This window comes from Pseudophryne corroboree, chromosome 2 (assembly GCF_028390025.1).
Source record: "Pseudophryne corroboree isolate aPseCor3 chromosome 2, aPseCor3.hap2, whole genome shotgun sequence".
In the NCBI taxonomy this organism is placed as follows: domain Eukaryota; kingdom Metazoa; phylum Chordata; class Amphibia; order Anura; family Myobatrachidae; genus Pseudophryne; species Pseudophryne corroboree.
Window position 1 is genome coordinate 348,955,127 of NC_086445.1, and position 26,593 is coordinate 348,981,719.

A 26,593-nucleotide genomic window follows, 5' to 3' on the forward strand; every position below is an offset into this window, starting at 1 on the left:
GCTGGGTGTGTGAGCAGCATGAACTATAGACTGGTGATAGGCAACACAAAGAGAGTAATACTAAGCTGTGTGTGTGAGCAGCGTGAACTAGAGACTGGTGATAGGCAACACAAAGGGAGTAATACTAAGTTGGGTGTGTGAGCAGCATGAACTAGAGACTGGTGGTAGGCAACACAAAGGGAGTAATACTAAGCTGTGTGTGTGAGCAGCATGAATTAGACACTGGTGATAGGCAACACAAAGGGAGTAATACTAAGCTGGGTGTGTGAGCAGCATGAACTAGAGACTGGTGATAGGCAACACAAAGGGAGTAATACTAAGATGTGTGTGTGAGCAGCATGAACTAGACACTGGTGATAGGCAACACAAAGGGAGTAATACTAAGATGTGTGTGTGAGCAGCATGAACTAGACACTGGTGATAGGCAACACAAAGGGAGTAATACTAAGCTGTGTGTGTGAGCAGCATGAACTAGTGACTGATACGCAACACAAAGATAGTAATACTAAGCTGCGTGTGTGAGCAGCATGAACTAGAGACTGATACGCAACACAAAGGGAGTAATACTAAGCTGGGTGTGTGAGCAGCATGAACTAGAGACTGGTGATAGGCAACACAAAGAGAGTAATACTAAGCTGTGTGTGTGAGCAGCATGAACTAGAGACTGGTAATAGGCAACACAAAGGGAGTAATACTAAGCTGTGTGTGTGAGCAGCATGAAGTAGACACTGATGATAGGCAACACAAAGGGAGTAATACTAAGCTGCGTGTGTGAGCAGCATGAACTAGAGACTGGTGATAGGCAACACAAAGGGAGTAATACTAAGCTGTGTGTGTGAGCAACATGAACTTGAGACTGGTGATAGGCAACACAAAGAGAGTAATACTAAGATGTGTGTGTGAGCAGCATGAACTAGAGACTGGTGGTAGGCAACACAAAGGGAGTAATACTAAGCTGGGAGTGTGAGCAGCATGAATTAGACACTGGTGATAGGCAACACAAAGGGAGTAATACTAAGCTGGGTGTGTGAGCAGCATGAACTAGAGACTGGTGATAGGCAACACAAATGGAGTAATACTAAGCTGGGTGTGTGAGCAGCATGAACTAGAGACTGGTGATAGGCAACACAAATGGAGTAATACTAAGCTGGGTGTGTAAGCAGCATGAACTAGAGACTGGTGATAGGCAACACAAAGGGAGTAATACTAAGATGTGTGTGTGAGCAGCATGAACTAGACACTGGTGATAGGCAACACAAAGGGAGTAATACTAAGCTGGGTGTGTGAGCAGCATGAACTAGAGACTGGTGATAGGCAACACAAATGGAGTAATACTAAGCTGGGTGTGTGAGCAGCATGAACTAGAGACTGGTGATAGGCAACACAAAGGGAGTAATACTAAGCTGTGTGTGTTAGCAGCATGAACTAGACACTGATGATAGGCAATACAAAGGGAGTAATACTAAGCTGCGTGTGTGAGCAGCATGAACTAGAGACTGGTGATAGGCAACACAAAGAGAGTAATACTAAGCTGCGTGTGTGAGCAACATGAACTAGAAGAAACTGATACCCAACACAAAAAGAGTAATACTAAGCTGTGTGTGTGAGCTAGGCCAGGGCTTATAATGTAATTATATTGCATAGAGTGTTACATATCTAGGTTATGGCATGCATAAAGGTGTCAGCAGCAGCACAACTCTTTTTGGACAGTACAAACTGTTAGATGGTTCTGTCCTAAACCACAATTCTATCCAGAATAAAGACCATCCTGTCAGTGGAACAGATGTACTTTATTGCCATAGTATCACAAAATGGCAACAATTTAGTCTAATCTGGACCTTTGTCAACTTCTTGACAGGAGGAAGAAGTTGTGTTTTATATTTTATATGCAGTGGCCATTCAGTATTCCTAGACGGGTGTAGTATGTTATGCCGGTGGTTGGGCTCCTGGCGGCCAGCATACCGGCGCCGGAATCCTGACCGCTGGCATACTGACAGCTCGCTGCACGGGCACAGTGGCGCGCCACGCTGCGGGCACGGTGGGCTATCTATTCTCCCTCCAAGGGGGGCGTGGACCCCCAAGAGTGAGAAAAGCTGTTGGTATGCCAGCGGTCGGGATTCCGTCGTCGGGAGCCCGGCCGCCGGCAAACTGAAGACCACCCTTCCTAGACAGCCATCAGTCAATCACATGCATGAAGAATGTTTATCTCCAGTTATTCTCAGATACACTATTAGGAGACTTCTGTGCTGCTGCATGTATGCGTCACTCGCTGGTAACAGAAGTGATAGCTCAGACTACAAGGCTTATTATGAGTTAAGGATCTAAAATGTGAAATAGTAATAAAATTAGTCACAAGCTACAGTATTAGAATTACACAGAGATGTTTGTCTCTTTTTACAGTGTAGCCTATATTCATACTACAGCATACCGTATTCAGGATGAGCCTTCAGTTTTAATACAGATACATAGATACCATTGATAATTCTCCCAGGATTTTATGGAGAAACATATTCTCTTTGTGAATGACAATTGTGTTGACTCAAAATGCTGTTGGTTTTCATTACCCTACTATATGTCTACTTTAAGTAGAGCAGCGTGAAGCATTCATGTAGAGAACAATTAATGATAAATATTTCTTATTATGAAACGCTACAGATGTGTCCTTATAGACCTATCTTTTTTTGCGCCATATGACCCAAGATGCTAGGTGCAACTTAGGCACTCCGCCACGCTTGAGCTGTTTTTCACAAATGTTGTATATTAATTCACTAATAATGTACTAAAGACCCGATTCAGAGATGGACGAATTAGCACAGCAGTTGTAACCTTGTATGCAGGTAAGATGCTAATGCTGCAGGAGGCGCCTTGTGTAAATAGACTCCTCCTTCTGGGATCCACTGCTGAGTCCAAACATGCCATATCGGATCATCTGCATGACCATTGGTCATCTGAGTAACCCTCAGCTTGTTGTCTTCACGCAGCTGGGACCAGTGAAGTTGCGTCCGAGGATGCAGCCACTGGTATCGGCACGCCCAGAAAACGGGCAACTTCCCATCATTTTCTGGAATGCACTTCCGTCGATGGCACTTCCCCAGGCTGTGACGTAGGGGGGACTACGAGCAGTCTTGCAGACAGATATCTGCACGTGCGCATATCACAGAACATCAGAGATGTACACAAATCATTGATTTTGCATACATCTTTAAATCTGTCCGTAGGTACAAAGGTATTGGCATAATGTAGCAGATTTTGACACATTTTAAGAAAAAGTTACATTGCGTGGCTCAGCTGCAAAGTCCGTGGCATGCCAAAAGGGGCTACTTTGCATGTTTTGGAGGATAGATGTATGTGAATGGGATGTAGTCACCATCCCGGCGGTCAGCATACCGACGCCGGGAACCCAGCCGCCAGAATGCCGGTAGGGGTCAGAGGACTATTCCCACTAGTAGGTGCCCACGACACCCATACAGTGGGAATAGAACTTGTGCCATTCGCAGCGAGACACCGAGCCTGCAGCGTGGTGAGTTCAGTGAGGCCGCTAGAGGCTTTGTTGTGCTCGCCCCCCTGCCAGCGTTCTGGTGGCCGGGATCCCGGCGTCGGTATGCTGACCGTTTGGATCCCGGCCAACGGTCACCCATACCCAACGCATGTGAATACATCTTTTTAAAATTTATGTTTGCAATTTCTATGTGATTTTGCAGCAAGATTTAAAGCAGCAATTACTTTTTGGCAGAAACCAATTTACCTATTACAGTCCAGGCTGTGTTTCAGTGTTTGAATATTAATATTATCTAATTTAAATGATATTTTCAGAGCTGTCGACAGGATTAATGGGAAGATGCATGTGGATGGGATAATGATCACACGGACCCATGGTTCTCATTGCAAGAACTTACTGTACATTGTGAAGGCACTATTGCTAAAGGGGGTTACTTTCTAACATATAGGATGTTTGCTTTTAGCCACCTGGAAGCATAATACAGTTATCATAGTAGACACATAAACTGGGCACCTAATAGCTTTGCTCAGATTCCTTCTGTCTGATAGTTATTTCCTATAGCTTGCTGGTAAACTGACAAAGACAGGGATGCTTGCTTATCCTGACCTTTACTTCATCAGATATGGATACCTGCAGAGATTTGCTAATGAGCAGATGCTGCTTTATAAAGGAAAAGAATGGAACCCACTGGTTGTGTACAGCAATTCCCTACTAGACGGCCATGATGAAGAGAGCTCTTCATGCTGCAGCACTTTTACTAAGAACCATTTGCTTTCCAACACCGCTCTTCATATAAAGAGAAAACCAGGTAAGATTCAGCTAACATTATCACTGTCTACCACTGCTCTCAAACTACTGAACGTTGTGGTTTTTATCTAATCTCCTTTAATCTGTACTATTTTATTAAGAATCCAAACCCTCCTCCCGTGTAACGTACCTGACCAAACTACACACAGCCACAGCTTCCTCTGGTGAAGTATCTGGTTGGATAGTGATGTTGTTTGGGTGTGTGCAAAAATTAGCAGGGCTAAGTACGTTACTAATGATAGAATGTACTCTGTAGACATCATCACGCCCTTCCGACAGTTTCAGGAGGATGGGAGATCATTCATGTCATTTTTTCATTTTTTTGAGGGAGGATCGGTGTCATTGATGCAATGCTGGCTTCCGAAACCTAAAAACATGAAAACCCATCAAGCCAGTAACAAGTGGTGCATTCAGCTTTTGCTGAAGCTCAGAATTTCTGGAAAGCTTCAGAGTTCTGATACATCACCTTTCTTTGTGATTATGATACATGAAAAGTTCCATCACTACATGAGCACAAAATGTGTATACTAGTAGTTACTGTAGTGACCATTTAGTTAGCAAGCATCTGTGCTGGCCAGAAAAAGAAACTGAATTGCATTACATGATCATGAAAAGGTGTTTCTCCAGTATCCCTTTCTTCTTACTGCGACTACACATCACAAGTGCAATATGAATATGTTTTTTGAGCTGTAGTTTTTCAGTTTTTCAGCATTGCCTGTAAAGTACATTTGTGCTGAACAGGGTATAGTATAGAGCGACAAAAGGAAAAAGGTATATTTTTACAATATTTTTTATTTCTCGTAAATTTCTGTTGAGATTCTGTTTTTACAGTGCTTTGTTAAATATTTTTTATTTTATTCTCTCTTTTCATCTGGTATTAATCCTCCATAGTACCCCATACAGTGCAGTGTGTGCTCCATGATTGGTAATACCACCCAGTGGGGATCTGGTCTGAAGATCGACACTGTCTAGGTCGACCACTATAGATTGACAGTCACTAGGTCGACAGGGTTTCTAGGTCGACATGTGCTAGGTCGACATGAGCTTTTCACATTTTTTCTCTATCGTCCTAGTGGATGCTGGGGTTCCTGAAAGGACCATGGGGAATAGCGGCTCCGCAGGAGACAGGGCACAAAAGTAAAGCTTTCCGATCAGGTGGTGTGCACTGGCTCCTCCCCCTATGACCCTCCTCCAAGCCAGTTAGATTTTTGTGCCCGGCCGAGAAGGGTGCAATCTAGGTGGCTCTCCTAAAGAGCTGCTTAGAAAAGTTTAGCTTAGGTTTTTTAATTTACAGTGAGTCCTGCTGGCAACAGGATCACTGCAACGAGGGCCTTAGGGGAGAAGAAGTGAACTCACCTGCGTGCAGGATGGATTGGCTTCTTGGCTACTGGACATCAGCTCCAGAGGGACGATCACAGGTACAGCCTGGATGGTCACCGGAGCCTTGCCGCCGGCCCCCTTGCAGATGCTGAAATAAGAAGAGGTCCAGAATCGGCGGCAGAAGACTCCTCAGTCTTCTAAAGGTAGCGCACAGCACTGCAGCTGTGCGCCATTTTCCTCTCAGCACACTTCACACGGCAGTCACTGAGGGTGCAGGGCGCTGGGAGGGGGACGCCCTGGGAGGCAAATGAAAACCTATTTTGGCTAAAAATACCTCACATATAGCCTCCGGAGGCTATATGGAGATATTTAACCCCTGCCAGAATCCGTTAAGAGCGGGAGACGAGGCCGCCGAAAAAGGGGCGGGGCCTATCTCCTCAGCACACAGCGCCATTTTCCCTCACAGAAAGGCTGGAGGGAAGGCTCCCAGGCTCTCCCCTGCACTGCACTACAGAAACAGGGTTAAAACAGAGAGGGGGGGCACTAATTTGGCGTTAGAAATATATAAAAAAGATGCTATAAGGGAAAACACTTATATAAGGTTGTCCCTATATAATTATAGCGTTTTTGGTGTGTGCTGGCAAACTCTCCCTCTGTCTCTCCAAAGGGCTAGTGGGTCCTGTCCTCTATCAGAGCATTCCCTGTGTGTGTGCTGTGTGTCGGTACGTGTGTGTCGACATGTAGGAGGACGATGTTGGTGAGGAGGCGGAGCAATTGCCTGTAATGGTGATGTCACTCTCTAGGGAGTCGACACCGGAATGGATGGCTTATTTAGGGAATTACGTGATAATGTCAACACGCTGCAAGGTCGGTTGACGACATGAGACGGCCGACAAACAATTAGTACCGGTCCAGACGTCTCAAAAACACCGTCAGGGGTTTTAAAACGCCCGTTTACTTTAGTCGGTCGACACAGACACAGACAGGGACACTGAATCCAGTGTCGACGGTGAATAAACAAACGTATTCCTTATTAGGGCCACACGTTAAAGGCAATGAAGGAGGTGTTACATATTTCTGATACTACAAGTACCACAAAAGAGGGTATTATGTGGGATGTGAAAAAACTACCATAGTTTTTCCTGAATCAGATAAATTAAATAAAGTGTGTGATGATGCGTGGGTTCCCCCCGATAGAAAATTATGGGCGGTATACCCTTTCCCGCCAGAAGTTAGGGCGCGTTGGGAAACACCCCTTAGGGTGGATAAGGCGCTCACACGCTTATCAAAACAAGTGGCGGTACCGTCTATAGATAGGGCCGTCCTCAAGGACCAGCTGACAGGAGGCTGGAAAATATCATAAAAAGTATATACACACATACTGGTGTTATACTGCGACCAGCGATCGCCTCAGCCTGGATGTGCAGAGCTGGGGTGGCTTGGTCGGATTCCCTGACTAAAAATATTGATACCCTTGACAGGGACAGTATTTTATTGACTATAGAGCATTTAAAGGATGCATTTCTATATATGCGAGATGCACAGAGGGATATTTGCACTCTGGCATCAAGAGTAAATGCGATGTCCATAACTGCCAGAAGATGTTATGGACACGACAGTGGTCAGGTGATGCAGATTCCAAACGGCACAAAGGTGTATTGCCGTATAAAGGAAGAGGAGTTATTTGGGGTCGGTCCATCGGACCTGGTGGCCACGGCAACTGCTGGAAAATCCACCGTTTTTACCCTAAGTCACATCTCTGCAGAAAAAGACACCGTCTTTTCAGCCTCAGTCCTTTCGTCCCTATAAGATCATATCTGCCCAGGGATAGAGGAAAGGGAAGAAGACTGCAGCAGGCAGCCCATTCCCAGGAACAGAAGCGTTCCACCGCTTCTGACAAGTTCTCAGCATGGCGCTGAGACCGTACAGGACCCCTGGATCCTACAAGTAGTATCCCAGGGGTACAGATTGGAATGTCGAGACGTTTCCCCTTCGCAGGCTCCTGAAGTCTGCTTTACCAAGGTCTCCCTCCGACAAGGAGGCAGTATGGGAAAAAATTCACAAGCTGTATTCCCAGCAGGTGATAATTAAATTACCCCTCCTACTACAAGAAAAGGGGTATTATTCCACACTATATTGTGGTACTGAAGCCAGAAGGCTAGGTGAGACTTATTCTAAATCTAAAAAATTTTTGAACACTTACAAAGGTTCAAATCAAGATGGAGTCACTCAGAGCAGTGATAACGAACAGGAAGAAGGGGACTATATAGTGTCCCGGGACATCAGGGATGCTTACCTCTATGTCCCAAATTTGCCCTTCTCACTAAGGGTACCTCAGGTTCGTGGTGCAGAACTGTCACTATCAGTTTCAGACGCTGCCGTTTGGATTGTCCACGGCACCCCGGGTCTTTACTAAGGTAATGGCCGAAATGATGATTCTTCTTCGAAGAAAAGGCGTCTTAATTATCCCTTACTTGGACGATCTCCTGATAAGGGCATAGTCCAGGGAACAGTTGGAGGTAGGAGTAGCACTATCTCGGATACTGCTACAACAGCACGGGTGGATTCTAAATATTCCAAAATCGCAGCTGATCCCGACGACACGTCTGCTGTGCCTAGGGATGATTCTGGACACAGTCCAGAAAAAGGTGTTTCTCCCGAAAGAGAAAGCCAGGGAGTTATCCGAGCTAGTCAGGAACCTCCTAAAAACAGTGCATCATTGCACAAGGGTCCTGGTAGAAAATGGTGGCTTCCTACGAAGCAATTCCATTCGGCAGATTTCACGCAAGAACTTTTCAGTGGGATCTGCTGGACAAATGGTCCGGATCGCATCTTCAGATGCATCAGCGGATAACCCTATATCCAAGGACAAGGGTGTCTCTCCTGTGGTGGTTATAGAGTGCTCATCTTCTAGAGGGCCGCAGATTCGGCATTCAGGATTGGATGCTGGTGACCACGGAGCCCAGCCCGAGAGGCTGGGGAGCAGTCACACAAGGAAAAAATTTCCAGGGAGTGTGATCAAGTCTGGAGACTTTTCTCCACATAAATATACTGGAGCTAAGGGTAAATTTATAATGCTCTAAGCTTAGCAAGACCTCTGCTTCAAGGTCAGCCGGTATTGATCCAGTGGGAAAAACATCACGGCAGTCGCCCACGTAAACAGACGGGGCGACACAAGAAGCAGGAGGGCAATGGCAAAAACTGCAAGGACTTTTCGCTGGGCGGAAAATCATGTGATAGCACTGTCAGCAGTGTTTCATCCCGGGAATGGAAACTGGGAAGCAGACTTCCTCAGCAGGCACGACCTCCACCCGGGAGAGTGGAAACTTCATCGGGAAGTTTTTTCCACATGATTGTAAACCGTTGGGAAATACCAAAGGTGGACATGATGGCGTCCCGTCTGAACAAAAAACGGGACAGGTATTGCGCCAGGTCAAGAGACCCTCAGGCAATAGCTGTGGACGTTCTGGTAACACCGTGGGTGTACCAGTCGGTGTATGTGTTCCCTCCTCTGCTTCTCATACCTAAGGTGCTGAGAATTATAAGACGTAGAGGAGTAAGAACTATACTCATGGCTCTGGATTGGCCAAGAAGGACTTGGTACCCGGAACTTCAAGAGATGTTTACAGAGGTCTTATGGCCTCTGCCGCTAAGAAGGGACTTGCTTCAGCAAGTACCATGTCTGTTCCAAGACTTACCGCAGCTGCGTTTGTTGGCATGGCGGTGGAACGCCGGATCCTAAGGGAAAAAGGCATTCCGGAAGAGGTCATTCCTACCCTGGTCAAAGCCAGAAAGGAGGTGACCGCACAACATTATCACCACATGTGGCGAAAATATGTTGCGTGGTGTGAGGCCAGGAAGGCCCCACAAAGAAATTTCAACTCGGTCGATTCCTGCATTTCCTGCAAACAGGAGTGTCTATGGGCCTCAAATTGGGGTCCATTAAGATTCAAATTTCGGCCCTGTCAATTTTCTTCCAGAAAGAATTGGCTTCAGTTCCTGAAGTCCAGAACTTTGTCAAGGGAGTATTGCATATACAACCCTCTTTTGTGCCTCCAGTGGCACTGTGGGATCTCAACGTAGTTCTGGGATTCTTCAAATCACATTGGTTTAAAACCAGTCAAATCTGTGGATTTGAAGCATCTCACATGAAAAGTGACCATGTTCTTGGCCCTGGCCTGGACCAGGCGAGTGTCAAATTGGTGGTTTTTTTCTCAAAAAAGCCCATATTTGTTTGTCCATTCGGACAGGGCAGAGCTGCGGACTCGTCCCCAGTTCTCTCCCTAAGGTGGTGTCAGTGTTTCACCTGAACCAGCTTATTGTGGTGCCTTGCACCTACTAGGGACTTGGAGGACTCCAAGTTGCTAGATGTTGTCAGGGCCCTGAAAATATAGGTTCCAGGACGGCTGGAGTCAGGAAAACTGACTTGCTGTTATCCTGTATGCACCCAACAAACTGGGTGCTCTTGCTTTTAAGCAGACTATTGCTAGTTGGATGTGTAATACAATTCAGCTTGCACATTCTGTGGCAGGCCTGCCACAGCCAAAATATGTAAATGCCCATTCCACAAGGAAGGTGGGCTCATCTTGGGCGGCTGCCCGAGGGGTCTCGGCTTTACAACTTTGCCGAGCGGTTATTTAGTCAGGGGCAAACACGTTTGTAAAATCCTACAAATTTGATACCCTGGCTAAGGAGGACCTGGAGTTCTCTCATTCGGTGCTGCAGAGTCATCCGCACTCTCCCGCCCGTTTGGGAGCTTTGGTATAATCCCCATGGTCCTTTCAGGAACCCCAGCATCCACTAGGACGATAGAGAAAATAAGAATTTACTTACCGATAATTCTATTTCTCGGAGTCCGTAGTGGATGCTGGGCGCCCATCCCAAGTGCGGATTATCTGCAATACTTGTACATAGTTACAAAAATCGGGTTATTATTGTTGTGAGCCATCTTTTCAGAGGCTCCGCTGTTATCATACTGTTAACTGGGTTTAGATCACAAGTTGTACGGTGTGATTGGTGTGGCTGGTATGAGTCTTACCCGGGATTCAAAATTCCTCCCTTATTGTGTACGCTCGTCCGGGCACAGTACCTAACTGGCTTGGAGGAGGGTCATAGGGGGAGGAGCCAGTGCACACCACCTGATCGGAAAGCTTTACTTTTGTGCCCTGTCTCCTGCGGAGCCGCTATTCCCCATGGTCCTTTCAGGAACCCCAGCATCCACTACGGACTCCGAGAAATAGAATTATCGGTAAGTAAATTCTTATTTTTTTCTTTTTTTGAACTTTTTCATACTTAACGATCCACGTGGACTACGATTGGAATCTGTGCCGAGCGGAGGGAGGCACCTTGCCCGAAGCATGGCGAGCGGACAGGGTGCACTAATTGGGTCACTGTACCGGAAAAAACGACACTAAAAAATCATGTCGACCTTTTGACCTGTCGACCTAGCACATGTCGACCTAGCACATGTCGACCTAGAAACCCTATCGACCTTCAGACCCTGTCGACCTAAACATTGTCGACCTAGACACTGTCGATTTGATGATCCACACCCATCTTGTGCTGTGTGTACACTTCTGATGCAGCAATTTGGAGGTGAATAGTGCGGATAAGGATGGAAGTGAGTTTGCTCGTCTGAATGCACAGATTCTGGATCTGCATGACCATCTGGTAAAACTGAAACTCAGTATAGAAGTTGGTAGAGGCCTAGGATAGTAAGATCCTGCAGTAAGTAAAGGTGTGTACTCATACACATAGCCTCAGTATACCATGCGGCGCCTGGTGTGACTGAGCCCCCCTGCTCGCTGTCGCATCTTTTTCTTCTAGCATCCACTACACCTCTCACGGCAGCGGAAGCTGACCGCCCCGTTCTCCCCTCACATACCTGCACTTTGAAAATATAAAAATAATAATTCAAAGTAATTGTGACTCAGCCACAGAGCTGTTACTACTTCGAGCACAGAAAAAACACTGAGGTACTCCGGGATATGGAGGGGTGGAGTGTTCTAAATTTAAATATTCAGTGCTGTTCCTACGGAAGCCCGTCCATATCCCAAGAGTACTCCAGTGCCCCCTATGGATTCAAAGAAAAGGATTTACCTGGTAAGTACCAAAATCCTATTTTTTCTTCTAGCATCCACTAGGGGGCACAGGGTACACTGGGTAATGCCTGGAGAGGAGGTCTGGGCACCAAATGGTTACAAAACATTTCCCAGAATGATCAGGCTCCCTCTCCAGCATACCCCGCACCGAGCCAGTTAAAGTTTAGTGCCGGCAGGATCTGGGAACCATGTTAAGGGAACTGTTCTTAAGTGGTCCCCATGTTACTTTCTCTGACGTCCTAAGTGGATGCTGGGGACTCCGTCAGGACCATGGGGATTAGCGGCTCCGCAGGAGACAGGGCACAAAAGTAAAAGCTTTAGGATCAGGTGGTGTGCACTGGCTCCTCCCCCTATGACCCTCCTCCAAGCCTCAGTTAGATTTTTGTGCCCGGCCGAGAAGGGTGCAATCTAGGTGGCTCTCCTAAAGAGCTGCTTAGAGTAAAAGTTTTGTTAGGTTTTTTATTTTCAGTGAGTCCTGCTGGCAACAGGCTCACTGCATCGAGGGACTTAGGGGAGAGAAGTGAACTCACCTGCGTGCAGGATGGATTGGCTTCTTAGGCTACTGGACACCATTAGCTCCAGAGGGAGTCGGAACACAGGTCTCACCCTGGGGTTCGTCCCGGAGCCGCGCCGCCGACCCCCTTGCAGATGCCGAAAAGTGAAGAGGTCCAGAAACCGGCGGCAGAAGACTTTTCAGTCTTCATAAGGTAGCGCACAGCACTGCAGCTGTGCGCCATTGTTGTCAGCACACTTCATAGCAGCGGTCACTGAGGGTGCAGGGCGCTGGGGGGGGCGCCCTGGGCAGCAATGATAGTACCTTATTCTGGCTAAAAATACATCACATATAGCCCCTGGGGGCTATATGGATGTATTTAACCCCTGCCAGGTCTCAGAAAAACGGGAGAAGAAGCCCGCCGAAAAGGGGGCGGGGCCTATTCTCCTCAGCACACAGCGCCATTTTCCCTCACAGAAATGCTGGTGGGAAGGCTCCCAGGCTCTCCCCTGCACTGCACTACAGAAACAGGATTAAAAAGAGAGGGGGGGCACTTATTTGGCGATATGACTATATATATTAAAATGCTATAAGGGAAAAACACTTATATAAAGGTTGTCCCTGTATAATTATAGCGTTTTTGGTGTGTGCTGGCAAACTCTCCCTCTGTCTCCCCAAAGGGCTAGTGGGGTCCTGTCCTCTATCAGAGCATTCCCTGTGTGTGTGCTGTGTGTCGGTACGTGTGTGTCGACATGTATGAGGACGATGTTGGTGAGGAGGCGGAGCAATTGCCTGTAATGGTGATGTCACTCTCTAGGGAGTCGACACCGGAATGGATGGCTTATTCAAGGAATTACGTGATAATGTCAACAGAGACGGCCGGCAAAAAAATAGTACCTGTCCAGGCGTCTCAAACACCGTCAGGGGCTTTAAAACGCCCATTTACCTCAGTCGATCGACACAGACACGGACACTGATTTCAGTGTCGACGGTGAAGAAACAAACGTATTTTCCTTTAGGGCCACACGTTACTTGTTAAGGGCAATGAAGGAGGTGTTACATATTTCTGATACTACAAGTACCACAAAAAAGGGTATTATGTGGGGTGTGAAAAAACTACCTGTAGTTTTTCCTGAATCAGATAAATTAAATGAAGTGTGTGATGATGCGTGGGTTTCCCCCGATAGAAAATTATTGGCGGTATACCCTTTCCCGCCAGAAGTTAGGGCGCGTTGGGAAACACCCCTTAGGGTGGATAAGGCGCTCACACGCTTATCAAAACAAGTGGCGGTACCGTCTCCGGATAGGGCCGTCCTCAAGGAGCCAGCTGATAGGAGGCTGGAAAATATCCTAAGAAGTATATACACACATACTGGTGTTATACTGCGACCAGCGATCGCCTCAGCCTGGATGTGCAGAGCTGGGGTGGCTTGGTCGGATTCCCTGACTAAAAATATTGATACCCTTGACAGGGACAGTATTTTATTGACTATAGAGCATTTAAAGGATGCATTTCTATATATATACGAGATGCACAGAGGGATATTTGCACTCTGGCATCAAGAGTAAGTGCGATGTCCATATCTGCCAGAAGATGTTTATGGACACGACAGTGGTCAGGTGATGCAGATTCCAAACGGCACAAAGAAGTATTGCCGTATAAAGGGGAGGAGTTATTTGGGGTCGGTCCATCGGACCTGGTGGCCACGGCAACTGCTGGAAAATCCACCGTTTTTACCCTAAGTCACATCTCTGCAGAAAAAGACACCGTCTTTTCAGCCTCAGTCCTTTCGTCCCCATAAGAGTCATATCTGCCCTGGGATAGAGGAAAGGGAAGAAGACTGCAGCAGGCAGCCCATTCCCAGGAACAGAAGCCTCCACCGCTTCTGCCAAGTTTCTCAGCATGACGCTGGGGCCGTACAGAACCCCTGGATCCTACAAGTAGGATCCCAGGGGTACAGATTGGAAAGTCGAGACGTTTCCCCCTCGCAGGTTCCTGAAGTCTGCTTTACCAACGTCTCCCTCCGACAGGGAGGCAGTATTGGAAACAATTCACAAGCTGTATTCCCAGCAGGTGATAATCAAAGTACCCCTCCTACATTAAGGAAAGGGGTATTATTCCACACTATGTTGTGGTACTGAAGCCAGAAGGCTCGGTGAGACCTATTCTAAATCTGAAATATTTGAACACTTACAAAGGTTCAAATCAAGATGGAGTCACTCAGAGCAGTGATAGCGAACCAGGAAGAAGGGGACTATAGGGTGTCCCGGGACATCAGGGATACTTACCTCCATGTCCCAATTTGCCCTTCTCACCAAGGGTACCTCAGGTTCGTGGTACAGAACTGTCACTATCAGTTTCAGACGCTGCCGTTTGGATTGTCCACGGCACCCCGGGTCTTTACCAAGGTAATGGCCGAAATGATGATTCTTCTTCAAAGAAAATGGACGACCCCCTAATAAGAGCAAGGTCCAGAGAACAGTTGGAGGTCGGAGTAGCACTATCTCAAGTAGTTCTACGACAGCACGGGTGGATTCTAAATATTCCAAAACCGCAGTTGTTTCCGACGACACATCGGCTGTTCCTAGGGATGATTCTGGACACAGTCCAGAAAAGGGTGTTTCTCCCGGAGAAGAAAGCCAGGGAGTTATCCGAGCTAGTCAGGAACCTCCTAAAACCAGGAAAAGTGTCAGTGCATCATTGCACAAGGGTCCTGGGAAAAATGGTGGCTTCTTACGAAGCGATTCCATTCGGCAGTTTTCACGCAAGAACTTTTCAGTGGGATCTGCTGGAAAAATGGTCCGGATCGCATCTTCAGATGCATCAGCGGATAACCCTGTCTCCAAGGACAAGGGTGTTTCTTCTGCGGTGGCTGCAAAGTACTCATCTACTAATGGGCCGCAGATTCGGCATTCAGGAAGGGTCCTGGTGACCAGGGATGCCAGCCTGAGAGGCTGGGGAGCAGTCACACAGGGAAAAAATTTCCAGGGAGTGTGATCAAGTCTGGAGAATTCTCTCCACATAAATATACTGGAGCTAAGGGCAAGTTACAATGCTCTAAGCTTAGCAAGACCTCTGCTTCAAGGTCAGCCGGTATTGATCCAGTGGGACAACATCACGGCAGTCGCCCACGTAAACAGACAGGGCGGCACAAGAAGCAGAAGGGCAATAGCAGAAACTGCAAGGATTCTTCGCTGGGCGGAAAATCAGGTGATAGCACTGTCAGCAGTGTTCATTCCGACGCCCGGGAGAGTGGGGATTTCATCAGGAAGTCTTCCACATGATTGTGAACCATTGGGAAAGACCAAAGGTGGACATGATGGCGTCCCGCCTGAACAAAAAACTGGACAGGTATTGCGCCAGGTCAAGAGACCCTCAGGCAATAGCTGTGGACGCTCTGGTAACACCGTGGGTGTACCAGTCAGTGTATGTGTTCCCTCCTCTGCTTCTCATACCCAAGGTACTGAGAATTATAAGACGTAGAGGAGTAAGAACTATACTCGTGGCTCCGGATTGGCCAAGAAGGACTTGGTACCTGGAACTTCAAGAGATGCTCACAAAGGACTCATGGCCTCTGCCGCTAAGAAGGGACTTGCTTCAGCAAGTACCATGTCTGTTCCAAGACTTACCGCGGCTGCGTTTGACGGCATGGCGGTTGAACCAGGGGCGGAACTACTGGCGGGGCAGGCAGTGCATTGCACTGGGGCCCCGCCGCACTCAAGGGCCCACAGCCGCCGGCCGGCATTACATGAATGAGTCACAATGACTCATTGTATGTCATGCCGCAGCCGCACACCAGCGCTCCCGTGACCCGCCCGTCATAAGGAACGATTCTGGCCACCCGCACACGAAGAAGGGAGGAGGGTCCGTCCCTCCCTCCCTCATATACAAACAGGTCACAGTCTCTCAGTGAAGGAGAGAGCCGCAGCAGCGCTTTGTTACTGGTGGAGGCGCTGCTGCTGCTGCTCCTCTGCTTCACTATAGGCTGTCTCTGAGAACAGCCTATAAGGAAGCAGAGGGGCAGCAGCAGCAGCGCCTCCACCAGTAACACAGCGCTGCTGCGGCTCCCTCCTTCACCTCCCTCCTCCTTCTTCTCTACTGCCCGGGAAGCTGCACCGAGGAGCCTGAGCCAACAGAGAGGGTAAGTATAATTCTTCTTTCTTTCTTTCTTTCTTTCTTTCTTTCTTTCTTTCTTTCTTTCTTTCTTTCTTTCTTTCTTTCTTTCTTTCTTTCTTTCTTTCTTTCTTTCTTTCTTTCTTTCTTTCTTTCTTTCTTTCTGTCTCTTTCTTTTTTTATTTGTTGGGACTGCCTGCCGCAATGTGTAAAAAGGGGGGAGTCGGGACTGCCTGCCGCTATGTATAAAAATGGGGAATCTGCCTGCCGCAATGTAAAAAATGGGGAATCTGCCTGCCGCAATGTAAAAATGGGGAATCTGCCTGCCGCAATGTGTAAAAATGGGGAATCTGCCTGCCGCAATGTGTAAAAATGGGGAATCTGCCTGCCGCAATGTGTAAAAATGGGGAATCTGCCTGCCGCTATGTGTAAAAATGGGGAATCTGCCTGCCGCTATGTATAAAAATGGGGAATCTGCCTGCCGCTATGTATAAAAATGGGGAATCTGCCTGCCGCTATGTGTAAAAAGGTAGAATCTGCCTGCCGTAATGTGTAAAAAGGGCACGCTATCTGCCGTTATGTGTAAAAGTGTATGGTGTCTGCCGTAATGTGTAAAATGGGGACGCTGTCTGCCGTAATGTGTAAAAAGTGCACGCTGTCTGCCGCTATGTGTAACGAGGGCACGCTGTCTGCCGCTATGTGTAACGAGGGCACGCTGTCTGCCATTGTGTAAAAAGTGTATGCTGTCTGCCGCTATGTGTAACGAGGGCACGCTGTCTGCCATTGTGTAAAAAGTGTATGCTGTCTGCCGCTATGTGTAACGAGGGCACGCTGTCTGCCGTTATGTGTAAAAAGTGCACACTGTCTGCCGTTATGTGTAAAAAGGGGAATCTGTTCGCTGTAAGGAGTAAAAGGGTCTCTACCTGGTGTAGTGGTGCTACTGTGCGGCGTAATTTGAAGAATGGAGACTACTGTGCACCGTTTTATGAATTGGTATTATTTTGTGGACACACCCCTTCCCCACGAAGCCACGCCACTATGTATTTTTGCGCGCGCCTACGGCGCGCACTGCCCATGGGGTGGACTTGGATGGGATGGGGGGGGGGGGGGGGGGGCAAAGCATTTTGTTGCACCTGGGCCCACCGCTTGCTTGTTCCGCCACTGGGTTGAACGCCGGATCCTAAGGGAAAAAGGCATTCCGGAAGAGGTCATTCCTACCCTGGTCAAAGCCAGGAAGGAGGTGACCGCACAACATTATCACCACATGTGGCGAAAATATGTTGCGTGGTGTGAGGCCAGGAAGGCCCCACGAAGAAATTTCAACTCGGTCGATTCCTGCATTTCCTGCAAACAGGAGTGTCTATGGGCCTCAAATTGGGGTCCATTAAGGTTCAAATTTCGGCCCTGTCGATTTTCTTCCAGAAAGAATTGGCTTCAGTTCCTGAAGTCCAGAAGTTTGTCAAGGGAGTACTGCATATACAACCCCCTTTTGTGCCTCCAGTGGCACTGTGGGATCTCAACGTAGTTCTGGGATTCCTCAAATCACATTGGTTTAAACCGCTCAAATCTGTGGATTTGAAATATCTCACATGGAAAGTGACCATGCTGTTGGCCCTGGCCTCGGCCAGGCGAGTGTCAGAATTGGCGGCTTTGTCTCACAAAAGCCCATATCTGATTGTCCATTCGGACAGGGCAGAGCTGCGGACTCGTCCCCAGTTTCTCCCTAAGGTGGTGTCAGTGTTTCACCTGAACCAGCTTATTGTGGTACCTGCGGCTACTAGGGACTTGGAGGACTCCAAGTTGCTAGATGTTGTCAGGGCCCTGAAAATATAGGTTTCCAGGACGGCTGGAGTCAGGAAAACTGACTTGCTGTTATCCTGTATGCACCCAATAAACTGGGTGCTCTTGATTCTAAGCAGACGATTGCTAGTTGGATGTGTAGTACAATTCAGCTTGCACATGCTGTGGCAGGCCTGCCACAGCCAAAATATGTAAATGCCCATTCCACAAGGAAGGTGGGCTCATCTTGGGCGGCTGCCCGAGGGGTCTCGGCTTTACAACTTTGCCGAGCAGCTACTTGGTCAGGGGCACACCCTGACTGAGGAGGACCGGGAGTTCTCTCATTCGGTGCTGCAGAGTAATCCGCACTCTCCCGCCCGTTTGGGAGCTTTGGTATAATCCCCATGGTCCTGACGGAGTCCCCAGCATCCACTTAGGACGTCAGAGAAAATAAGAATTTACTTACCGATAATTCTATTTCTCGTAGTCCGTAGTGGATGCTGGGCGCCCATCCCAAGTGCGGATTGTCTGCAATACTTGTACATAGTTATTGTTACAAAAATCGGGTTATTATTGTTGTGAGCCATCTTTTCAGAGGCTCCGCTGTTATCATGCTGTTAACTGGGTTCAGATCACAGGTTGTACAGTGTGTTTGGTGTGGCTGGTGTGAGTCTTACCCGGGATTCAAAATCCTTCCTTATTGTGTACGCTCGTCCGGGCACAGTATCCTAACTGAGGCTTGGAGGAGGGTCATAGGGGGAGGAGCCAGTGCACACCACCTGATCCTAAAGCTTTTACTTTTGTGCCCTGTCTCCTGCGGAGCCGCTAATCCCCATGGTCCTGACGGAGTCCCCAGCATCCACTACGGACTACGAGAAATAGAATTATCGGTAAGTAAATTCTTATTTTTTTATCTTTAATGTTTTTTTTATATATATTTTTTAAAACAGCTTTATGAGCGCTCTGTTAGGTGTCCGATTGGGGGTTTATTTCTCCTAATGAGGGAGGCAGACAGATCCTGTTGGCCCCTCCCACAACCCGCTTCCAACTTGGTTGATAGCCCGCCTCAGGCTTACTCTTTCTCCCTCCCCGCCTCCAGAACGCTGGGCAGCCATTTTAAAGCACATGGCTGCCTCAGCTTGCACAGGGAGAGAAGCTTGGGCTCCTGTCTCTTTCATATCTTGCACTCCACAGACTGGTTTTGCAAACTCTTTCCTGCTATTACCTGGCAGGATTGTTGAGTATTTCTGCCCACTTATTACTGCATTGTGTGTGTCTTCTGAGTGCATTTATTGTGGTTATTATTACAGAGTGTCCTGTTGTACCTGATCACTGTGGGGACCTGAGCCTGTGCTTCAATGGTGGCACCACATATCTAGGCTTATTATAGACTGGTTGTAGCACATTTTGGTAATGGACATTGTCCAAAAATAGAGCTGCAAAAGGCTCTGGTACCATGCACTTGTATAGTCTGTGTTAACATTCTCTCTCCACAGGATTCAGACAACAATGGACTCTGTGCCAGTTGATCCTCCACTAAACACAGGGACCACCTTGTTGCCACACCATCTTCTCAGGAACCGTCTTGGGCTTCGACCTTAACACAGGTGATGACACAATTAGTTGACAGGTTTGCTCCTCCAGCCCAAATGACCCTGCTGGCTATGGCAGAGCCTCCGTGGATGCATGCCTTTACACAGTGAGCCTTAGGTCCCTTTATCCGAGGATGACTCTGAAAATGATTATTCCTCTGATCAAGACGCGGGGGCCTCTGTTACTTCCATATCAGATGAAGCTATGTCTCTGTTGGAGGTAGAGACGCTAGGCAAGGCAGTTAGGTCTGTTCTCCTATAAATAGAAAGTGGATCTCTACTACGCATACACTTGTGGTTGCAGCCTATGATGTCACAAATAAAGCCCTCACCCAGCCCATAAGATACAAGATTTAGAAGATACAAAATAGATACAAGGCTGTATGGGTGAAGTCTTAATGCCTGCTCTCCTAGTGGAGGCCAAAGATCCAGTTTTTAAGCATCAGAAGAAGGTGTCTACTGAGTTTCCTCTTTCTGCACAGCTTGAGGACCTCCTAGAAGCGGCGTGGACTCAACCAACTAGAAAATTCCAGTTGTCCAAGTGCATAACCTCCTTCTATCCATAACTGGCTAAGTAAAAAATCCCTCCCCCAGTAGATGCCTTTGTGGCTCGCCTAGTCAGGTCTTCTGTTTCTGTTCTTCCCATACCGGATGCCTCTTCACTTACGGATAGCAAATTGGAAAATTTCCTTAAGTCATCTTATACAAACACCGGCGCCATTACTCACCCAGCTCTTGCATCTGCTTGGGTAGCTAAAGCGGCTAACTGCTAGGATGAAGATTTGGAAGAGGGCCTCCATTCAGGCTCTAGCCGCAAAGACATGTTGCCGTTGGTGGCACACCGTATGTCAGCTATGTCTTACTTCGGTGAAGCAGCTGTAGATTCAGGGATCTTGGCTTGGCTTCTAAGGTCTCGTCATCAATGGTGGCAGCTAGAAGGGCTCTTTGGCTACGCAGCTGGCGTGCTGACGCTAATTCCAAAAAGGTGTTAGAAGCACTCCCTTATTCGTGGAGGGAGATACTATTTGGGCAGCAGTTAGATAAGATTGTTGCCACACTAGCTGCATCCAAGACGGGTTTCCTACCATCTGCGGCTCCTCCTAGAGCTAGACCTAGTTTTCGCTTCTTTAGTCCTCAAGGCAAAGCCCGAGGTCAGGCGTCATCCAGATTTCAGAGTGCCTCAAGAAAGATATCCAAAGATATCTGCTGCCTCCATTTTGGGGTACCCCAGGGTGGGAGGACGTCTTCTGTCATTCGCAGAGGTTTGGGTAAATACCATGACATTACTGTGGGTAAGTACCGTGACATTGGTCAAGGGCATGGTCTCACAAGGCTACACACTGACCTTCTGGTAGCGTCCTCCAACACTGTACTTTTCCACCCAATTTCCAGAAAATCCAGGCTAGGCAGAGGCTCTCTGGGACTCTATTCGCTCCCTCCTGCCCCCAGGGTTATTATCCCAGTACCTCGGTCTAAACGGGGTAAAGGCTTCTACACCAACCTTTTTCTTGTACAAAAGTCAGATGGCTCCTTTCGTCCTATTCTCAGTCTCAGGGCCTTTAACGGGTTCCCAGATTTCGAACGGAATCTCTTTGTTCTATTATCCTGTCACTGGAAGCCGGAGGATTACATGGCGTCTTTGGACATCCAGGATGTCCAAATGTTTTTTTCTCCTGCAGGACAAAATCCAATCTCTGCAATTGAATATTCGTGCCTTTTTAGCCCTTCACAGGGTGTCTGTCCATTTCTGTATGCGAAACCTGGGATCCATGGTCTCAACTTTTGATGTGGTGTAATTCACCCAGTTTCATTCTGAACCTCTACAATTGGAAATCAATGTTCTTGAGTACCAAGCAATATGCAGGGCCTCTTCTAAAAAGGCATCCGGTATAGGTACATTACGACAACATGACAGCAGTTGTGTACATCAATCACCAGGGCAGCACTCGCAGTCAAAGAGCCATGAAAGAAGCCAGTCACATCCTGCGCTAGGCAGAGTGTCATTTGCAGGCTCTGTCAGCAGTATTCATACCAGGTGTCAAAGTGTGGGAGGCAGACTTCCTCAGCCGCCAGGATATCCGTGCGGTAGAGTGGGCCCTTTATCCGGAAGTCTTTCAGTTGCTGGTCAGCTGTTGGTGTCGTCTGGACATTGACATGATGGCCTCTCACCGTAATCATCAACTGCCGAGGTTCTGCACACGAACCAGGGATCCTGGAGCTCTGTTGGTGGACGCCCTGGTCATATACTGCTTGTTCTCTCTAGTCTACGCGTTAACTTCCATCTCCATGATTCCACGCATTCTATGCAAGTTCAAATGGGAAGTAGGCATGATGATCCTGGTGGCTCCGGACTGGCCACGCCGAGTGTGGTACAACAACTTTCAGAGTCTATCCATCGATGAATCTCCTGTCCCAGGGTCCGTATCTTCATCTGGACATCGGCAGACTCTCTTTGACAGGATGGCTCTTGAGACATCCATCCCGACGGTTAAAGGATTCTCTAGCAAGGTGGTTCGTACAATGCTTAACGCATGTAAACCTTCATCTGCCCACATCTAAAACTGTGTTTGGTGGTTTTATTTCTCATGCTGTTTGGCAAGATCAGTCATGTCCAAACTGGGGCCCTCCAGCTGTTGTGAAACTACATATCCCAGCACGCCCTGACACAGTTTTGCTGTCAGAGAATGCTAAAGCTGTGTCAGGGCATGCTGGGATGTGTAGTTTCTCACCAGCTGGAGGGCCGCAGTTTGGACATGCATGGGCAAGATGGTTCAATCAGTGATTGTTTCGAGTCTGTCGACTTCACAGTTTCCTAGCAGCGCTAACACAAACACATGCAAGCTAGTGTCATAGAAAATTTGTTATGTGTTTAATAAAATTCAACAATAAACAATGATTTAAAAGTGTGTAAATTGGAATGGAATTTCAATTGTAATGCCTAGTTTCTCATATAGGAACCTAGTAATGTCCCGTACAATTTTGCAGACCTCAATATAAATATCCACAGGTGGTGTGGCTTTTTGGGACCCTTGAGCAATAATAATGTACACTGTTCATGTAGGTAACGTTACCAAAGGAAATGCCGCTGGAGGAAGATCTGTAGCTTGATCCAATAGAACTTGTTTGGAAATGAAGCTGTCCTCTCTAGTGTGCGGTGTCCAATCCAAGCAAATCTTTCAAAAGTGCTGATGAACCAAATTATTGGTGGTGTCCATAAGTAAAGGTGTCCTGCAGGGTCCGTTAGTGAAGCAGGATGCAATTAGAGGTGTCTGCTGACGGGATGATAAGGGTTCCAGAGCCTGACTCGTTTCGCTGCTATCTAGCAGCTTTATCAAAGTTAATAGTGAGAGTCTCCAGTGGGAGTATATATACCTTACTTAATTAAAAAATTACATACACCTGGTACCGTTCAAACATATATCTTAAAAAATAGTAAAAAATTGATAAATTCATATCTAGTATAACATAGGAGGCAGACCCCAATCTCATGTACTTAATTATTTATAGAAACGAGCACTGGAAATATTTTAAAACACGTTTTTTATTTACTAATTATTAGTGGAACATCCTGTTTCCTGTGTTTGGAATGCAGGATGGGATCACGTGACTTCCGGTCTATTTCCAAACATGTTTAAAACTGCGCTTTTTGCGCCTTCCAATCCTATATACCAATTATCCATAGATATCATCTAGATTTCAGCCAGATATATATGTACAAGTCAAGGCTGGCATATTGCTCTCTAACAAACCCACGGCCACGTAATAGAGCATATACCGCTGACCGGACGTTCGTCTCTCTGGAAGTGACGAAAGACAGCTTCCGGTTTCGGTCTTTGAGACGCAAACTGTAGCGGTCACTTAGCAATCGTGGACCACATACGTAAAAGGGTATTTATATAATGCCTGCTGTTATTTTCAGGGACCAACCATGTATTTTAAACACCTTATTTCCTACGTACAATTGTGTCAATAAAAAGATAAAAAATATATATATTAATACAATATATATAATAATATATAAAAATTTAAATAATAATACTTAATGAAAAACCTAAATATTTCATCTGGTCTCCACAGTTGGAATATGGAAACAGGATAGTATGGAAAAATATATATACTGACAAAAAGTATAAAAAGTATAAGAAAACACAAAACAATAAAAAAAAATGAATAAATAAAAAGCAATGTACAGTATAGGAATAGGGTCCGAAATTGATGATAGACAGCATATATTCCAGAGAACAGATGCGGCTGTATATATCAAAAAGAAACTTAATAACACTTAATAGGCAGAGATACTAATAAGGAATGACATTAGAGAACCGCATTTAATTCAGCGGATTCATTTAGCCCATCAGGGAAGATGCAGTTCATTCTGAACATCCAATAAACCTCCTGTCGGCAAAGTTTATTGTACCTGTCCCCACCCCGTTTTGTGTGTGATATATATTCAAGTCCTAATAATTTAAGGCACCTTGGGTCTCCATTATGTATTTCATTATAATGCCTGGAGACACTATGTGCAGGGATTCTATTCAGAATATTTTGCTGATGTTCCAAAAAGCGAACCTTTAATGGGCGGGTAGTTCTACCAATATACTTTAAATTGCATCCGCAAGTAAGTAAATATATGACATATGAGCTCTCACAATTAATGAAAGCCCCTATGTCATATAATTTTTCTTCCCCCTCAATTGGAACCTGTGTTGTTCTAGATCGGGTGTATCCACACGTAATGCATCTATTTTTTTCCGCATTTGAAAAATCCTTTAGGTGGATTTTTCTGTAACCAAATTTGTTCCTTAGCAATGGGTTTTTGATGTTCCCTTAGATAACTGGGAGCTAATATGTTTTTTAGTGATTTATTTTTACGGAAAACAAATTCAGGTCGGTGTGGTAAGAGATCTCTCAATACCGGATCCTGTTTAAGGATATTATAATTTTTAGATACAATTCCCTTTATTTGTGAATATTCATTATTATAGGTGGAAATAAATGTGAGATCAGTTTTATGACTCCGATTTGTTTGGTTTACTCTCACCTTTATTTTTATTTATAATCAAGAGATCATCTCTATCCAAATTTTTAACTTGTTCATATGCATTTTCAACCAATTCCTTGGGGTATCCTTGGTGTAAAAAGATGCTAACATACTATCTGCTTGTGTTAAAAAGGAGTCCATTGTGGTGCAATTTCTTCTGAGCAGTGTTAGTTGCCCCTTGGGTATATTTTTAATCCAGGGTGGATAGTGGGCACTTTTGAAATGTAAATAGGATCCTTTGCCCACCTCTTTGGTGTAGTTAGAGGTAAAAATACAATTAGACCTTACCTCCAGAGATAAATCAAGGAAATTCATATGTGAAGGGTGGGCGTGGTGGGTAAATTGAAGATTAAAACAATTAGAATTAAGATATGTAACTAAAGAGTGAACAGATTCGTGATCCCCATCCCAAATAATAAAAAGACAATCTATATAACAGCCATAGAGGACCAGGTGCGCGCCGAACCCCCCTCCCCACACAAGGCGGTCCTCGACCTGACCCATGTACAGATTGGCGTAGCTCAGCGCGAACCATATACCACTGACCGGACGTTCTCGTCTCTCCGGAAGTGACGAAAGACAGCTTCCGGTTTCGGTCTTTGAGACGCAAACTGTAGCGGTCACTTGGCAATCGTGGACCACATACGTAAAAGGGTATTTATATAATGCCTGCTGTTATTTTCAGGGACCAACCATGTATTTTAAACACCTTTTCTCTAACGTCCTAAGTGGATGCTGGGGACTCCGTCAGGACCATGGGGAATAGCGGCTCCGCAGGAGACAGGGCACAAAAATAAAGCTTTAGGATTAGGTGGTGTGTACTGGCTCCTCCCCCTATGACCCTCCTCCAAGCCTCAGTTAGGTTTTTGTGCCCGTCCGAGCAGGGTGCAATCTAGGTGGCTCTCTTAAAGAGCTGCTTAGAAAAAGTTTTTTAGGTTTTTTATTTTCAGTGAGTCCTGCTGGCAACAGGCTCACTGCATCGAGGGAGAACAACACTTATATAAGGTTGTTCCCATATATATTATAGCGCTTGGGTGTGTGCTGGCAAACTCTCCCTCTGTCTCCCCAAAGGGCTAGTGGGGTCCTGTCTTCGATAAGAGCATTCCCTGTGTGTCTGCTGTGTGTCGGTACGTGTGTGTCGACATGTATGAGGACGATGTTGGCGTGGAGGCAGAGCAATTGCCGATAATGGTGATGTCACCCCCCAGGGAGTCGACACCGGAATGGATGGCTTTGTTTATGGAATTACGTGATAATGTCAGCACATTACAAAAATCAGTTGACGACATGAGACGGCCGGCAAACCAGTTAGTACCTGCCCAGGCGTCTCAGACACCGTCAGGGGCTGTAAAGCGCCCTTTACCTCAGTCGGTCGACACAGACACAGACACTGAATCTAGTGTCGACGGTGATGAAACAAACGTATTTTCAAGTAGGGCCACACGTTATATGATCACGGCAATGAAGGAGGCTTTGCATATCTCTGATACTGCAAGTACCACAAAAAGGGGTATTATGTGGGGGGTGAAAAAACTACCTGTAGTTTTTCCTGAATCAGAGGAATTAAATGAAATCCAGCGGATAGGAGACTGGAAACTACCCTAAAAAGTATATACACACATACTGGTGTTATACTGCGACCAGCCATCGCCTCAGCCTGGATGTGCAGTGCTGGGGTCGTCTGGTTGGATTCCCTGACTGAAAATATTGATACCCTGGATAGGGACAGTATTTTATTGACTATAGAGCAATTAAAGGATGCTTTCCTTTATATGCGAGATGCGCAGAGAGATATTTGCACTCTGGCATCGAGAGTAAATACGATGTCCATATCTGCCAGAAGGAGT

At 46.6% G+C, this 26,593-nt stretch overlaps 1 protein-coding gene across 1 annotated transcript in view; it reads left to right on the forward strand.

Moving 5' to 3' along the window:
* The window catches only part of LOC135019278 (cohesin subunit SA-2-like), a 440,449-nt gene that overhangs the window by 362,259 nt on the left and 51,597 nt on the right, over positions 1-26,593 (forward strand). Inside the window, exon 30 of the mRNA XM_063953088.1 lies at positions 4,120-4,307. Within this exon, the coding sequence (XP_063809158.1) occupies positions 4,120-4,307 (188 nt within the window). The remainder of the gene's footprint in view (positions 1-4,119; positions 4,308-26,593) is intronic.